The sequence below is a fragment of the Salvelinus namaycush genome, chromosome 20, assembly GCF_016432855.1.
Source record: "Salvelinus namaycush isolate Seneca chromosome 20, SaNama_1.0, whole genome shotgun sequence".
NCBI classification, from domain to species: Eukaryota; Metazoa; Chordata; class Actinopteri; order Salmoniformes; family Salmonidae; genus Salvelinus; species Salvelinus namaycush.
The window spans coordinates 22,226,909-22,245,159 of record NC_052326.1 but is presented as its reverse complement, the minus strand read 5'-3'; the positions used below and the strand labels follow the sequence as shown (position 1 = coordinate 22,245,159).

Below are 18,251 nucleotides of genomic sequence, written 5' to 3'. Positions count from 1 at the left end.
TCCCGGAGCTGTCCTTTATCTTGGTGTTGCCCCTTAACCTAAGTGGGTGTATAATGAGGGTGGTCATTCTAAGGGGGAGACGTAAGCTGGGATTGACTATGGTGGGGTGGGGACCTCGCCCAGAGCCTGAGCCACCACCGTGGTCAGATGCCCACCCAGACCCTCCCCTAGACTTTTGGTGGTGCGTTCGGAGTACGCACCTTGAGGGGGGGGTTATGTCACGTTCCTGACCGGTTTTCTGTTATTTTGTATGTGTTTGACGGTCAGGGCGTGAGTTTGGGTGGGTAGTCTATGTTATATGTTTCTATGTTTGTATAAGGGTGACCTGATATGGCTCTCAATTAGAGGCAGGTGGTTTTCATTTCCTCTGATTGAGAGTCATATTAAGGTAGGCGTGTTCACACTGTTTGTTTGTGGGTGATTTTCTTCCGTGTCTGTGTCTGCGCACCACACGGGACTGTAGCGTTTGTTCGTTCGTTTGTTATAGTCTGTACCTGTTCCTACGTTCTTCGTGTTATATGTAAGTTCTCATGGTTTAGGTCAGTCTACGTTCGTTTTTGTTATTTTGTAATCCTTCCAAGTGTTTGTTTTCGTATTTCGTCGTTTATTTTAATAAATCATTATGTATTCACAACCCGCTGCATTTTGGTCCTCCGATCCTTCTCTCCTCTCCTCGTCCGAGGAGGAGGAAGATCTAGACACCCGTTACAGCACAAGTCTCTTAGGTGTGCACTTAGCTGTCAGAGAATATCCCCAAAGCGCCAAAGCTCTTCAGTCAACACCACAAGACAAAAAGATAAACAGTGGAACATCAGATCAGACTTGTGGTGAAAATTTGAAAAATGTAACTATTTAATATTGAATGACGATTTTTGTTTCATAATTAAGTACTGCACTAAGTTCAACGGGGGATGCAAAGTCACCCTGAAAACGTGCATTACTAGTAAATAATGTGTACCACTGTCTGCTTCCTCAATTTAACTCAAGAATGTCTTATTAAACATGAAAAAGGGCCTACGACACATTAGGGATTAGAAAGTTGATGTATTTAAGCATGAAATGAGCCCCTGTGCTGAACACATTGCAGATTGATTAATATTTCCCCCAACCCAGGAAGAATCCATATTCAGTGGTTGCACTGGGAATGTGAAGGAGGATTGGTCCAAATATTTTTTGTTAATCCCTAGGTAACCTGCCTGACACCTCATCACAATTTAATAAAAGCAAAATTCCTCCACTGGATTACTAATAAACTTCCCATATGGGGAGGCAATGCTGCCTTTTAATAGGTGGAACCCAAAATAGCTACAACAGATTAAATTCATCATTGATTTGGAAATTGTATATAAAATATATAATTTTACCATGCAGTAATGAATTATAGGCAGGATTTAGTTTTTTTAATCTGCAGGTTAACATTGAAGAGCTGAAATTGTTATTTAGTCATTGGTAAAAAAGTAACGAAGTGTTAATTGAGCGTACAAGATGGTGCCGTACTGTATGGCTGCCGTCTTGAGAGCTCCGACCCAACTTTTCTATTTTGTGATTATTTTGGCATTTATCTTTACTATTTTTGCACAAAATGTATTCGCTATCATTTCTTATGATCCCCCAAAAAACTTTTGAACATCATATCGGCATTTACTAACCTCAATTTCGACTTCTACTTCGATTAATCTGCCCTGAGCTCTTTATGTACCTCCGATCCAATCTTCGGGTTACCCAAGAGAAAACGTTGACGAAAAAGAGGCAAGAGGTCGGGCATCCTGTTGAGACTAAGCCGAAGGGGAAACCAGCCACTACTTCCCTCCATTCTATTGACCAATAGTCACTGGATGACCTCCAATCGCAGATTTGCTTTTACAGCTGCACCGTTGAGAGCATCCTGACTGGTTGTTTTAATGTCTGGTATGGGAGCTGCACCACCCATGACCGGAATGTTTTGAATGAACTGTGTAAAACGGTGGGTTAAGAATCAACATGTCAGACCAGAGAGACATTTAGCTGCAGCTCATGTCGAAAGTGGTTCGAACTCAATCTCAACATGAGGTAGAGACGATAACGTCACGTCTCAGACAATCACTCGTATGGCTGATTAGCTGTCCTAAGTAAAGTATCTAGAAAAGAGAATTTATGCGGGACCATTCTACTACTCTTCAAACCATCATATTCTACTACTCTCATCACCCCACTGAGAACCATCGATACGTCTGGCTAGCCAATCTTCAAAGAATCATCTTCCATAGCGAGTGGAAGCAGAGTGAGCACTGTAGTTCTGTTCAGGAGTACACGACGGGTTGCCGGATGCCAGGCGACGGAAGAGGAGAGCACCAGTAGAATAAACGGGTCGGAACCACTTTTGGACAATCAGAGCATTACAAGCGTGCCGCGGAAAGGTCCAACCAAGCCCCTTTCTAAGAAGGCTTGGTTCTGACAGAGATACCTGGCAAACCAAGGCATTTACATGTAAACATCTTCATGATTTCTTACTCCAATCGGGCGGCGGTTTGTGTGCAATGTATATGATTACTGTGAGATTAGCTTCTAAATGTACCAAAGTATTCTCTCTCTCGCCCTCTCTCTCACCCTCCCTCTCGCCCTCTCCCTCTCCATCTCGCCCTCTCTATCTCCTTTGTAACAAGCTGCCATGTTCTGTCAGTCCGCTAGGGACCTGTTTTAATGTATTAAGTGTGTATGTTTCTCCTGTGTTACCATTTAGTTAGTTAGTAAATAAATAATTAAACCCATTTGTGCAGTACTGAATCATAAGTAAAGGTTTGTAGATGCAGGAGGTTACGACTGTTCAGAATGATGATACGATACGAGGTTATGATTAATACATTGACTGTTTTATAGATGTGATAGGTAAGATGGTAGCTCTTTAACAACCGCTCTCATGGTGCCCCAAATTCCTAATGAGTCAATTGTTACATTATTAATTTAATCGGGTAACAATTAAACATAGCTGATTAGATAAATACAGTCATCAGATTAATGAAAGTAAAGTCACAACAATTATCTATATTATTATTATTATCACTGCATTGTTGGGAAAGAGCTCTCAAGGTAAGAGTTTCATTGTACTGTTTTACACCTGTTGTGTCCTGTGCACTTAGTGAATAAACTTTAAAACTAGAAACACGTTAAATACATAAGCATTACAATGAAGTATAGAACTGTGCAAACTAAGCAAACCTTTTTTAAACACCAAATCTGTTTCAGTCCTTTGTTCAGCCAACCTGCTCTTTTTCCATGCAATGAATAACACCATCTTAATATTGTGCTTCCATCAGTTGCAGATGGGAAATGTAGCTATCTAGAGTGCATAAGGAATAGAGGGGGGTGGATAGGAACTGCATAGCTCCAAAATATATGCAGACTTGTCATGTCCACAGTGCCCCGATGTCTTTTAAACCATCTGTATTCCAGCTCGCACGCCTTTGTGAGCCCGCACCCATCTGCAGTGGTAGGAGGAAAATAGGAGAAATTGTATATATAGACCTGAATAAAAGCTCATTGCTGAGATTAGGCTTGCAAAAGGAGGGTATATTACTAGAAACGTTCTAAGTCTAACAGTAAACTACCAGAAATTGCAAGGAATATATGGAATTTTACTGGATTACATCTAGTGTCCTTTTTGGGCACTACAGATTATCACAGGTGTCAATTAATATCTCTGGCCCTCTCTGTGGCCTTCTTACATGTAAAATATATATATTTTTAATTTAATAAGGTGACTTTCAAAAAACAAATTGAATGACAAAGCTGTTAAACATTATCCTAAATATAAACCATCAATTTAGTGAATACCATTGGTAGATTTCAGAATAAATATGTTTTACAAACTTTTAGTTATGTTACTATGTCAATATGTCTTTGTTGTAAATGTTTTGGGGCCAAACTGGTGGTAGTTGGGAAAAAATGCAATAGTTGGACGAGTTGCAGAGTTAATAGAAAATAATGCCATTGTTAATTAGATGCTTTTTTCATTAATTAGGCCATTTTCTGTCACGAATCCCGCTTCCTGAGTCTGTTTTTGCCTGTGTTCTGTCCTGGAGTGTTTTTTCCGGTGTCCTGGAACGCACCCTGTCTGGTTGCCGGGCGACGTAGCTAGTTGGAAGATCTCTGAGTACCCGCACCTGTATCCCATCAGCTATCTGCACACCTGGTCCTGATCATCACCCCTCCACTTCATAAGCGCTGACCTGACATCCATTCACTGCCGGATCGTTAGCCATGAACAGTATGTTGTGCCAGCGTATCAGCCTCCAGTTTGATAGAGTTTGTTTTGTACGTCTTGCTTGCCTTGAACTTACCTCCGTTTGTTCTGTCTACAGTCATTCACCAGGAACACTCACCCCATTCCTGCCTGGTCGTCGGTGGCTTCTGTTACTCCCTTGGATCTGCCTATTCACTCCCATCAACTCACCTCCACTGCCCGCTCCGCCACCTGGATCTTTCTACCGCTACGTTTACACTTGTAAATAAATACTCACCTTCGTCCTACTCTCCTTGTCCTAGTCTGCTTCTGGGTTCAATTGTAGAAGAAGCGTGACATTTTCTTTTGAACCATATGGTTTATCTACTAGAAACTCATGGACAACATGAACACAGATAGTATATAAAAAAGGTATACTGCGCATATATTAATATATATGTTTTATCATTAAAGTATAATTTACCAAAATTACCATAGATTGCCATAGATTACCTGTTACTTTAGTAAATTACTGGTAGCTTTGCAAGCCTTGCTGTGATACTTAGTTCAACTTAAATTGCTCCCGACTTCATGTAAGCCCAGTGTGGAACGTGCTGACTTCATAAGTCTAGTCCTCTGGTGACATTGCTGCTGTACGTGGAGATGAGAGAGAGAAGACGTCCACTGGATGTCTGATGATTAATTCCAAATTAGAGGAAGGTGTGAGTGTGTAGTCCTGGGTTCACTTAATTAGTGCTCATTGATTAAACAGATTAAAGTGGTAATATGTAACTTTGTTGGAGACCCGACCAAATTCACATAGAAATGTGAGTTATAGATCTATCATTCTACTTGAAAGCAAGTATAAGAAGCGGTAGATCTGTTCTATGTGAGCGACTTCTCTGCTTCCGGTTCTTAAGTTTTGTTTTTGACTCTTTTATTTTCGGGTTTGTACACCAGCTTCAAACAGCTGAAACAATATTTTTTGGATATAGAAAAATATTTCACAGTGGATTAGATGGTACAATGATTCTCTACATTATACTAGTTTATCTTGTCACAAACTGATATTAGGCTAACTATTAGAGTTTTAGCAGCCAGGAAATGGCAGAGCGATATCTGCTTAGTTCAACTTTAAGGACAAGTGCACAAAATTATGTTTTCACTTTGCCATGAAGCTGCATTTCATTATCCACCTGTCCTTGATCATCCCCTTTGTTTTCAGATAGAAGCACTGTATTACACAACATATCATTCACTTCTGCAGTTATGTAAAGCTTTCTTGTTTTTCCACTTTAATGTTATTATTTGTGACCTACTGGTGCTGCTTAATATGTGCTGTTTATAAGAGTTGCTGAGGCATTTGTAAAAATCCTTGGTCTAACTTGGTTCCCCAAGGACAGAAATTCATAATAATGTGATGTTAGTAATGCACCAAGGCTACATTTTTGGTCTGCTAAGTAGCACCAAGTCCTGTATTACTCACTGTATTAGCAGCAGTTTACTGTATTTATTCAACCCTCTCTTTACGAAATACTTGGGATGGCAGAGTTGACTTTTTGATGTGGGAGCTATTTGGAACTCATTTTGTGTTGGGTGCCTTCCGTTCTACAGCTAAAGCACTGTTACTGCCAACTTTGGCTCGGATTTCATTTAAAAACAAAATGCTGTTTCTAGAGTGAGGGGTAGGGTTCATATTGTTCTTGCTCTGGTCCAACTCTCTTTTTGTCAGGGGGTTAAGTAGAGAGTCATGGCACAGGCATAATATCTGATCCAGACCAGCAGTCTCCTTCAGGTCTGGTTTGCTTTGATCTCATTGCACGCTAAATATCTGGCCACAGTCAGGCTGTCTCCCTCTCACTGAAAACATTAATAACCACTTCTCAATTGCTTTGTCTAATGGCTGTAGATGGGCACTTTTAGTAGGCCCTTGTGCATTGTTTTTCAACCTGCATGTCATTCCCTGAAATAGGTTGGTTGACCTTCACGCTGCTTCCCCAAGCCTACCTCTGCCTCGCCCACACATGGTCGCAAACAAGGCTTGGTCCTCCCTGTTCATGACACAGATTCATGAAGCCACAGCTTTAATCCCTGCATGCCAATCTGCCAAACCAAGCCTTAGGCAATCACAAGCCAGTTCTACTCTGTTATATTGGGATGAAAATGAGTGATAGCATGGAGAGAGAATGTGACATAGATAACAGGCGAGCAAAAATATCCACCACGCTGATAGTCATCTCTGGCTGGTGTATTTGCTCACACTAAGGGATCCCAAGCAATCACGCTCATGTTTATTTACATTGCATTGAAAAACGTCAGTTGCAGTCGTTGGCTATATATGAAATAAAGGACTGCAATGTGCATCAGATTCCCTGTTGCTTTCTGGTTCAGACATAAAAGTAAAACTCCCCTTTCTTAGTTCACGTGTGGCATGACTGAACTACCGCACCACTAAAGCCTCTTTATCTGTCAAAGCACAGACCATCTTTTTCAGAATGATAGAGTAGGGTCACCAACATCTATGTGAATGGAAGAATGTGTGCGTCATCTATGAAAAACATGGTTTAATTAGCATATTTTCCTTCCTGCGGGGAGCAGAGACCGAGAGATGGAGGGAGGAGAGGAGGTAAGTAGGAGCGGAGCGTGCCATCTGTTCCGTGAAATCCCCTTAAACAGGTTGTGTGACACTCAGGGCCCAGCAGGAGGCCACCGGCAGCAGACAGTCCAGTACATCTACAGGTTAACAGGGTGGAGCACTAACTAGGCTGGATGACTGTACAGCTGCACAATGTTTACTTACAGGATTCATTACCCAGCACCACATGTACTGAGTAAAGCATTGCAGCACACCCCATCTTAACAGGATCAGTGGACAACCCACTGCAGCATTCTGTGTTGACAGCTGTCACCACTGACTGCCATTAAGGTGAAGCTCTTCTGCTTTGTATAAGTGAAATGTTTTATCATGATCGCTGTGCCTTTACAAATTATTTCAGAGAATATAGCATGTATTGTTATACTGGTTGTTTTCTTTGTTTAGTGTAGCTTCCCATTTAGGCCTCCTTTGAGGCCTCAGTTGAACAGCTAAATGGAGCTCAAGAGTTGTTATGACTGCTCTGTGTCTTATCCCCATTCATTATTCACAACAAACAGCCGATTGATCCAGAAGCTACTATTGCTCCGCCTCCCTGTAGATTTAAAAATACCAAGTGAGAATTTTTGTAAAAGTACAATTTCATGTGAAATGTTCCCAGAAAGTAAGTGATCCTTTCCATCTATACTTTCAGCGCACACCTAAGCTATAGTAACAGCAGTAGAGGAGACTGCATGGTCACAGATAGAACAATGAGACAGATTATTCACCAGATGTATAAATGTGAAGCATCCACTTGGCATTTCCACTCACTACCAAATATGGTAGTGAGAGGAAGCTCTCTGGCTGGCAGTGGGAGAAGATGGAACGAGATGGATTTTGGCCGACATTCTGCAAATATTCTCATCGATGGAACATTTGATCTGAATACAGTTTTCTGTTCCCAAAACTATAATCTGTTATGAACAGAGTGGACTACGTTTTGTAGACTTTACCCTTTAAAAAAATTGCATTGCACAAGCGAATTAAGTTATTGCACACGCACACTTCACAGAGGAGGTGTTTCCTAATGGAAATATGCAGATGTATGCTAGAACGCACAAAAAGGATCTCGCTAGCTTGTGCTTGGCTCTGCCCACCTCCTTGCTTCTTCTGCCCACTATGACTCATTTGTTCCCATTGGAAATGACAGGCTGTGGTCTATCTTGGTTTAGTTATGAAAGTCTTTGGCATGGTTGTGATGTGAAAGAATGCCAGAATGACCTGAAGTGGTCTGGTTTATACTCCTCAAGATAGACGGCAGTGTTACTGTAGCTAGTTCGCTGTATTCTCTCCTGTGACTGATGATTCAGCTGCAGCCTATAAATAAGCATATCTCTGATGAGCTGAGGAGAAGGGGTTAACCCCAGAGACCTGGGCCTCCCTTGCCTGACCTCAATAATGGAGCAGCATCATAACATCAGGGAGCACAGCAGAGAGAGCAGGTAGGATATGGTTCACTCTCCATCTGGAGAGATCACTGCACTATCATATCTCTAGGTCACTGTAGGACCCTTTGTAGCACTCTCTACTGTGTGTGCCCAAACCTCAACCCCTGTCAGCTACCTTTTCCCCTCTCCCCGTTTGTTCCCTTGGTCATTCCTGGTCACAGAGAGAGGAAGAGAAGTGGCGTGCCCACCCATGCCTGTCTTTTATATATCCAGATGGCAGAGGTGTTGGGATAGGCCTTGATGCCTTTGTTCGTGCCTCGGTAAATCATGACCTGGAATCAGCAAAGCAGCTGAAGGAAAGCTTTGCTTCCTCAAACAGTGTTTTTCTACCATCAAAGAGTGCTCATCTACCTCTCGCCTTCACCCCTCACTCTTGCACAGCATTTTTCTGTCTCCAAATGTCTCTTTCTCTCACTCTCTCTCACTCACCCCACAAAGCTGTCCCTTCTCTGGGAACAGGGTCTGTCCACTGATGAGTCCATTGTGTGAGACAGGTGTTGTTTTGTCTATTGGATTAGATGGACTGTGAAAAGAGAGAGGGGCTGAAAATGTACATTTTACACACCTCTGTACAGTACTTCAGGGCCCAGAGAGCATTATCATTAGGCTTTTTGAAAGCCTCATATGACTCAGCACCAGGGACAGTGTTGCTGTAGTACTAGGAGTGCAGCGAGTCTGTTCCTATAAGGGAGTTGAAATGTTGCCATGATACATTCATACAGGCCCTGGCCTTGTGCACTTGTCTATTGTTGAAGCACATACTGTAGAATAAAGCTTATCTTGCACTTTCTGACTAAGCACGTTTATGCTAATTATTCAGGTGTGTACAATACACCCTTCTATGTTATGAATGCTGTATTTGTCATTGACCTGAACTTGTCATTGAACTTGCTAAATAATTGTCATTAAACTCTGCTAAATGTCATATTATTATATGATAGCTAACTTTTATATCTCAAACTAACCACATTTCCCTGAGTTTAACTTACCATCGTCATGTTTCTGTCCACTCACAGAACGGATATATTTGTGTTCAGTTGCACAGAGCACATATACTTTTTCCATGCTTTGTTGTACAGTGATGTCAGACAGAAATGGATCTTACAGTATTTCTACAATCGCTACAATCCAGGCACAGAGCAGGTTGGTGGGAAAGCACCATTTTCCAACATGGCTCTGCTTTTAACGGCAGACCTTTTGCTGTTGCCTCTCCCTGTAAACCTCAGAATGATGCCACTTTGCCGGTGTGCCTCTACATCACTGAATTGACATTTAAAAGAGGAACAGATGGCTATAATAATCGTGGGGCCTTGAGTGTGGTGCCAAAGCATTCATTAAGAAAAGGAAGGAAATTCTGTTTGTGGCCAAGCCAAGTGAACACTTTTTACCTGTGGAGGGTTATGGTCCCTAGCCCCACCAGTGGGTCCTGGTGACTTTCACTGATTACACCTCCCTGCAATTCATCTTCCATAGCAATGAACATGTGATGTCACCCACCCCACTGGTCACACACTGGTCGAATAAACATTGTTTCCATGTCATTTCAATGAAATGATGTTGAACCAACGTGGCACAGATGTTGAATTAGGGTTAGAGTTAGGTTCTGAACAGGCTCCTGAACAGATTCTATCACCATGCCATAAGATTGCTAAATAGCTAACTAAATAGCTAACAGAATGGCTACATGGACTATCTGAGTTGCCTTTGCATTTTCTTCTTATTTTTGTCTCTATGCACACTCACAGGGCCCTACACACTACACACACTGATACTCCAACACACAAACACTCACACCATCATTTGCTTACACACACACATAATAAGCCCATACATTTATACTGAGTCTACACACACCCACTCAGATACAATCATCATATACGCTGCTGCTAGCAAGACAGCCATTTCACTATGCTTGTACATGTGACATTAAAACTTGAACTGACGTCTGTGCCCAGTGGGACATTTGTTACAAGAGAGAAAAGTAAATGTAATCCACTAATGCCACCTACATGCGTGTAACTGTTCTGCATACCCTAAAACCCACCCACAGTATTTGTTGTTCCAGCACGTTTACCTCTCAGCACTACTACCTCTGTGTACCCCATCATTTAGCAACAGCCTGAGGTATTTAGCTCCCTTCCCTAGAGGCAGAGATGTGATGAGTTGTCCCACAGACATTTATGGGGCACCGGGAATTATTCACTCAAATAAAGTAATTACCCAATACTGTCCCCTCGTGAGGAGTTGTGTACATTATGCAGGAACTAATCACATAGGCCTTATTTACCTCTGAGGGGATTGGATTAGGAAGCGGGCGATGGCATTTTCAGTGGCGAAGGGAAGAAAGATCCCTAGCCCACCAACAATTTCCTCCTTCAAAGCGGCATTAGCGGCTCCATTAAAATCCTGTCACCCTTTTTCTTTACGTCTGTCTGTGGCGCTGAGGAGAAGAGAAATCAGTCATTCAAATGCTAAGTGACTTCCTCTCCCCTGTGAATATTAGAAAGGAGAGTATTGCTCCATCATTTACCATGCAGCCCACAAAAAAAGAGAAGTGGATGCAAAATAAGACTATGGTGTTTTGAATATATCCCCACCTTCGCAATATCTCGTCACAAGCCAATACCTCCGACTGCTTGACACCTAGAGAACGCTGCAGAGCATCACTCTTTATTAAGACTCGGCTGTATACATGGGCACGTACCTAAAGCTATATAAGTGAGTGTCACACTGATTTCATATGTTGGCAGTTTTCAGAATTAGCTTGAAAGGCTCTTCCTCACTCCCCCTTTAAGATAGAAAAAAACATCTAATCATGGCATTAAATGGATAAATTAGATAATTGATGGCCTGGGTACTAAGTTTGCTTCTGAGCAAAGTTTTATAATATATTTAACTGGAGCAGAACACAGGTTTATGCATAGGGTAGGTCTGTGGGTATAAAAATATCTGTTCCATGTATTATAAACCATATTATTTTATTAATTCTTTCTCTTTTCACTTGACAGGTCACAGACGGGGGCACCATTAAGCAGAAAATCTTCACCTACGATGCTATGTTTAATACCAATTACTCTCATATGGAGGACTACCGCAAAAGGGAAGACCTTGTCTACCAATCTACAGTTCGGTAAGCATCACAACCAATTACTGTTAGTTTGGCCCTTACAGTTTATCATGAGAGTGCATGCTGAACTCGGAACAATTTGTTGTTTTGAATGTTTTTTTTAACGTTTTTCCTTGAAAACATGTTTGTTTACTAGCCTACCTGTTTAATTTGCGACACGGTCAGCCTCAGTTGCTGGGACCGCTTCTATCTGTCCCAGGATACTGCCAAACCCTAAAGTCTGAAGAGCTGCTGCTTGGTGAAGCAGCTAGCCTAGCTGCTAGCTATCAAGCTAGCCAGGTTTCCTTGACAGTTTGAACACAGCCCGTGACGCGGTTAGCCCTTGTGGCTGGGACCGCGGACAATCCAGGGCTTGTGGCTGTTTAAATCCCTGCTGTCTGTTGCTGTTTCCATCGGCCATTGCTACCATCATGCAACCGAAAGTTAAAGTAGGTTGGAGTAATGGAGAGGACAGTGTTTCGCTATCACAGGTGCATGATCTTTTAAATGAACAAAAAGATGTCTACAAGCAGTTGTTACAGGAAAATAGCTTCAAGTGCCTTGTCCAAATACTGGTGGACTCAACTACCAAAATAATGGATGATCTGATCAGAAATGTCCAAGACCACAAGAACCGTTTGCAGTTCTCCCAGGGAGAGGTGGATGTCCTGAAAGAGACTTGCAGCACGATGACAACAAACTGTAAGTCCACGCAAGATGACATCAGCACTGTCTGTTAATCATTATTACAGATGACTGGGAAAACAGCAGTGGTGTAAGTAAAAGCACTTTAAAACACTACTTAAGTAGTTTTTGGGGGGATTTTTGACAACTTTTACTTTTACTTTACTACATTCCTAAAGAAGATAATGCACTTTTTACTTCATACATTTTCCCTGATACCCAAAAGTACTCGTTACATTAGCAGGATATGAAAAGGGTCCAAATCACACAATTTTCAGGAGAACACCCTGGTGTGCCCCTGGCTATCCGTAAATGTAAAACAACTTAAGATTGTGCCATCTGGTTTGGTTAATATAAGGATTTTGAAATTATTTATACTTTTACTTTTGATAATTAAGTATATATTACCAAATACATTTACTTTTGATACTTAAGTATATTTAAAACCACATACTTTTAGACTTTTACTCACGCTGTTCCATAGACCTTTAAACCTAATATTGCGGTGATAATTAATGGCTGCAGTAATTTTTGTTTGTTTTTGCTGTTGTCCAAATAACATTTTATAGTTTATAAATTGTGTAGAAATGCAGTATGCCTTACCCAAGATTTAGCTATGGTACTGCTGTGAAGCGTTGCTAGTTCCTTCCTACTGTACCATCTGCTGCGGGTGATACTGGGCCTGGATGTGATGACCCCGATGGAGGGTCAACACATCATCGTCTTGGCAGGAAGAGGGAGGGGATAGGAAGTGGCGAGGCTCTACTCAGCCAATCTGCTGCTCAGGATGTACATTCCAGTGTTGAACTCTAACTGAACAGCTGGCCAGACCAATCGTTATTCCCACCACAGAGCTGCATATTTTCCAGGTAGTGTGGTTCACTTTAGGCAAAGCTTGGAGCAGCACTACTGCATGGAGGCCTATGCTGCATGCATCACACCTCCTTCACCACCCTCCTTCCCCTCACACACATGCTGTACATATACAGTCCTGCCGATGCCAGAATAAAGAGCCCTGCTGTTTATGCATGAGCAAGTTTTACGGAGTGCGAGAGGGATGGAGCGTTAGAAATCATCTGGCTCTTGTTGGGTAGATTACACGTTTGAGGAGTCCTGGAGACTGTCTTCCTATACCTTAGGCTCAACAATATGGCTGGCATCTGCTCCCCTCCTTCTCCCTCTCCCTCTCTTCCCTGTCTTGCTTTCTCCCCACTTGCTTTCCTTCCCTCCTTCCCTCTCTCATATTGGCACTCATTCTTTGTATAAAGGAGTAATAGAAGCCCACACTGCATCGGTCTATTACCTTTTCTCTGTAATGTGTGTTTGACCCATGCTGATTTTAATGCAATTTTTAGTCTTTCCCTGTCATTATTCCAATAACTTTCTACCTCTCTCCTTCCCTGCCTTTCATTTGCTCCCCATCTCATTCCTTTCCTCTTTCTTCTCACTCTTTCATCACTCCTTAGTTGAATTTTTTTGAGAGCCATTTTGGATTATTTATTTTTTACCCCCTTTTCTCCACAATTTCATGATAACCAATTGTTTTGATCAGTCATGGAAATAAAAGTGCTGAAACAAAATTGCTTCCATATTTAAAAAGAGGATGGAGAACAAGCCATGAAGAAAAATAGTTTTATAGTTAGAGTTTATAGTTAGAATTTTTTGTGCAGGTACAGCCAACTAGTGCAAAAATAGTATTGCGATATTGTCAAAACGATACGGTATATAGTCAAAAATAATATCCCGATATGTAACTGTATCGATTTTTCCCCCATCACTACTCTTTCCTCCACTCCTCCCCTCCCCACTTTTCCCGTCCTCTCTCAAATGTATCCTTTATTTCTGAGCTACTGAGCATTTCCCGACTGAGTACGATACTGTGCTCAGAAAATCTCACAGTACCTTCAGGGGAGTAGTCATCATCGGAATGAACTATTTTACACATGTACTCACACAAGAATACAGACACAACTGTGCACACACACACTGACGCACTCAGTAGGATTTTAATCGGTGGACCCAGCATGAGAAACAGTTCGACGGTACCTGCTCTGACCTGTCTGTTTGGCGGTGTGTTTAGCCGGTGTTCGTCAAGCAGAGAGGTAAAGGGGGCTACTGCAACAGTCACACAAGACCAGTCAGGAGGAATCTGAACTCTCCCTTATGTATCCCATGCCTTCCTCTATGGGAGAACACAGAGCTCAACAGCAGAGAGGGATGCAGAACATAATCTCCCATTTCCACCTGAGAGGGGTAAATATTCTCTTCAAAGCCCTGGCATTCTGACAAATCCAACTGTATGACCACAAATGAGAGCTGTAATATTGTGAATTTTACAGAAAGCCCTAGATTCTCTGTCTATATTACTGGTGTAGATTCATAAACAGAAAGGGAGATCCCAGCTAGAATGTTCTGAAAACCATATGTTTTTTTAGAGCTGGGTGAGAGCGCGGTTAATTATTTATTTAACCTTTATTCCTATGGTGTTTTTGTATACAACCTTCCCACAGCTTTCTGGGAAAAGTTCAGGATAGTTGCTTAGCTTTGGAACATTCTCAACACATTTAAGGAACTTGCCAAATATATATTTATTTTCTTGATATTTAATTACTTTTCATTCATGATTATGATTCATTTCAATTTTGGTAATGTTTTAGGAACGTTATCCAACTGATTTGACATTGGAAATGTTATCAAATAGTTCAGAGAACGTCAAGAAACTATATTTTTCTGTGGGAATTTCAGTACTTCAGCCTTCAGCCAACTTCAGCCAACCAACAAACGTGACTAACCCGAAACAGTCCTGTGTGGCCCAAACACTGACACAGGAACAAACACCCACAAAAGACAAGTGAAACCCTGGCTGCCTTAGTATGATTCTCAATCAGGGACAACGATTGACAGCTGTCTCTGATTGAGAATCATACCAGGCCGAACACAAAATCCCAACATAGAAAATCAAACCTAGACGAACCCACCCAACTCACGCCCTGACCAACTAAAACAAATACATGACAAAGGAAAACAGGTCAGGAACGTGACAGAACCCCCCCCTTAAGGTGCGAACTCCGGGCGCACCAGCACAAAGTCTAGGGGAGGGTCTGGGTGGGCGTCTGTCCACGGTGGCGGCTCTGGCGCTGGTCATGGTCCCCACTCCACCATAGTCAACCCCCGCTTCCGTGGCCTCCTCCCAATATTCACCCTCCATGTCAATCCCACTATTCCAAAGGGCAGTAACAGACTGAGGGGTAGCACCTGACTGAGGGGTAGCACCTGACTGAGGGGTAGCACCTGACTGAGGGGTAGCACCTGACTGAGGGGTAGCACCTGACTGAGGGGTAGCACCTGACTGAGGGGCGGATCCTGGCTGGCTGGCTCTGGCGGATCCTGGCTGGCGGAAGGCTCTGGCGGATCCTGGCTGGCGGAAGGCTCTGGCGGATCCTGGCTGGCGGAAGGCTCTGGCGGATCCTGGCTGGCGGAAGGCTCTGGCGGATCCTGGCTGGCGGAAGGCTCTGGCGGATCCTGGCTGGCGGAAGGCTCTGGCGGATCCTGGCTGGCGGAAGGCTCTGGCGAATCCTGGCTGGCGGAAGGCTCTGGCGAATCCTGGCTGGCGGAAGGCTCTGGCGGATCCTGGCTGGCGGAAGGCTCTGGCTGGTCCTGGCTGGACGGCTCTGGCTGGTCCTGGCTGGACGGCTCTGGCTGGTCCTGGCTGGATGGCTCTGGCTGGTCCTGGCTGGACGGCTCTGGCTGGTCCTGGCTGGACGGCTCTGAAGGCTCGGGACAGACGGGCAGCTCTGACGGCTCGGGACAGACGGGCAGCGCTGGGCAGGCAGACAGTTCAGACCACGCTGGGCAGGCAGACAGTTCAGGCAGCGCTGAGCAGGCAAGCAGCGCAGGCGGCGTTGGGCAGACGGCCGACTCTGACCTGCTGAGGCGCACAGTAGGCCTGGTGCGTGGTGCCGGAACTGGAGGCACTGGGCTGGAGACACGCACCACAGGGAGAGTGCGTGGAGGAGGAACAGGGCTCTGGAAACGCACTGGAAGCCTGGTGCGTGGTGTTGGCACTGATGGTACTGGGCTGGGGTGGGAAGGTGGCGCCGGATATACCGGACCGTGAAGGAGGACACGCGCTCTTGAGCACCGAGCCTCCCCAACCCTACCAGGTTGAATGGTCCCCGTAGCCCTGCCAGTGCGGCGAGGTGGAATAGCCCGCACTGGGCTATGCAGGCGAACCGGGGACACCACCTGTAAGGCTGGTGCCAGGTACGCCGGCCCGAGGAGACGTACTGGAGGCCAGATGTGTTGGGCCGGCTTCATGGCACCCGGCTCGATGCCCAACCTAGCCCTCCCAGTGCGGCAAGGTGGAATAGCCCGCACTGGGCTAAGCACGCGTACTGGGGACACCGTGCGCTCCACCGCATAACACGGTGTCTGACCAGTACGACGCCCTCTCACTCCACGGTAAGCCCGGGGAGTTGGCTCGGGTATCCAACCCGGCTTCGCCACACTCCCCTTTAGCCCCCCCCCCCCAAGAAATGTTTGGGTGAGCCTCTCGGGCTTCCAGCCGCTCTGCCTTGCTTTCGCCTCATAAAACCTCCTCTCCGCTTTCGCTGCCTCCAGCTCCGCTTTGGGGCGGCGACACTCCTCTGGCTCTGCCCAGGGTCCTTTCCCGTCTAGGATTTCCTCCCAAGTCCATTCCTCTTTTCCCCATTGCTGTTGTTCTTGCCTTCCTTCTCCAATCCGCTTGGTCCTGTTTTGGTGGGTGTTTCTGTAACGGCTGTCGTAGTCGTTCTCCTCCTCAGACGAGGAGGAGCATGGATCGGACCAAGATGCGGATTGGTAAGTATTCATTATTTAATGGAAAAACAACAAACGTGACTAACCCGAAACAGTCCTGTGTGGAACAAACACCCACAAAACACAAGTGAAACCCTGGCTGCCTTAGTATGATTCTCAATCAGGGACAACGATTGACAGCTGTCTCTGATTGAGAATCATACCAGGCCGAACACAAAATCCCAACATAGAAAATCAAACCTAGACCAACCCACCCAACTCACGCCCTGACCAACTAAAACAAATACATGACAAAGGAAAACAGGTCAGGAACGTGACACCTTATGGTTCTATTCAAAATAATTTCCACAAATTGTTCCAAGAATGTTAAAAACAACATTCTGTGGGAATTCCAGTACTTCAGCATAATGTTTCCTACAGGTTTCCTCATGGTTCTGTTTAAAGTCATGTTCTCCGAACATTATGAAAAATGTCAATAAAGACCACAAGAAAACATTAGTATCGTTCCAAGAACGTAATAAGAATGTTATTTAAAAACATATGGATTCCATTCTCAGCGTTGACAAAACTCTCTCTGGTTAGCTGACAACATCACAAAAACAATGCCCGCACTTCAATGGGGCAGAAGTCTGTGTGTTGTTGTGATTCTGGATGACCAGATAGCTAGCAACAATGACAAGAAGCTACCATGTGAGGAATCGTAGGTGGCTCGTTTCAGCTCAATGCATCTTGTTATTGATACAATGTCTTGTTTTGAGGTGTTTGACTGATGTTACAGCTATGCTAATATGGCAAAAAAAAATGCTAGCTAGGTAACCAACAACTGTAACAATGTATTTGAGATACAACAAGTGCTCATTGTCACGGATTGCCCGCTCATTAGGCATGATTAGGCCGGCAAATTAACAATTATGGCGTCAGATTGACGAGGGCAGCATTTTCTGAGCTAAACTGACCAAGATGCACCTCCAACAACAACATATAATACCTCACATAATTCTGCCCAAAAACAATGACAATTTCTCTCAAACAGTGGCATATGGGATTTTAGGTGAGCGCTGATCCCACCCTGTGATTAACTTGGTCAAGTGGGCACTGTTAATGCTCCTATGGTAGAGGAGCAATATATTTTGCTTGTCCATTACTAGCGCCCCTCTCCAGGGTCCTGCTAGAGAGACACATCGCTGCGGTGCTCTACCAACATTCCGTCCAAAAAAGAATCTAACATAAATCATGTAGCAGATATAGGATTTGGTAGAAAGTATGTGGCTTTTTGTGTAGCCTACAGGTTGGAGATAAAATGTATGACTATGTAATGAAACACTTTTTACATCATGCAGGTTTCTCCAGTCAAATAAAAAATGTGCTGTCATGTTAACAAAC

The 18,251-nt window shown here is 43.8% G+C and overlaps 1 protein-coding gene across 1 annotated transcript in view; it reads left to right on the top strand.

Annotated features, from left to right (window-relative positions):
• The window catches only part of igsf21a (immunoglobin superfamily, member 21a), a 279,462-nt gene that overhangs the window by 150,961 nt on the left and 110,250 nt on the right, over positions 1-18,251 (top strand). Inside the window, exon 3 of the mRNA XM_039016801.1 lies at positions 11,290-11,411. Within this exon, the coding sequence (XP_038872729.1) occupies positions 11,290-11,411 (122 nt within the window). The remainder of the gene's footprint in view (positions 1-11,289; positions 11,412-18,251) is intronic.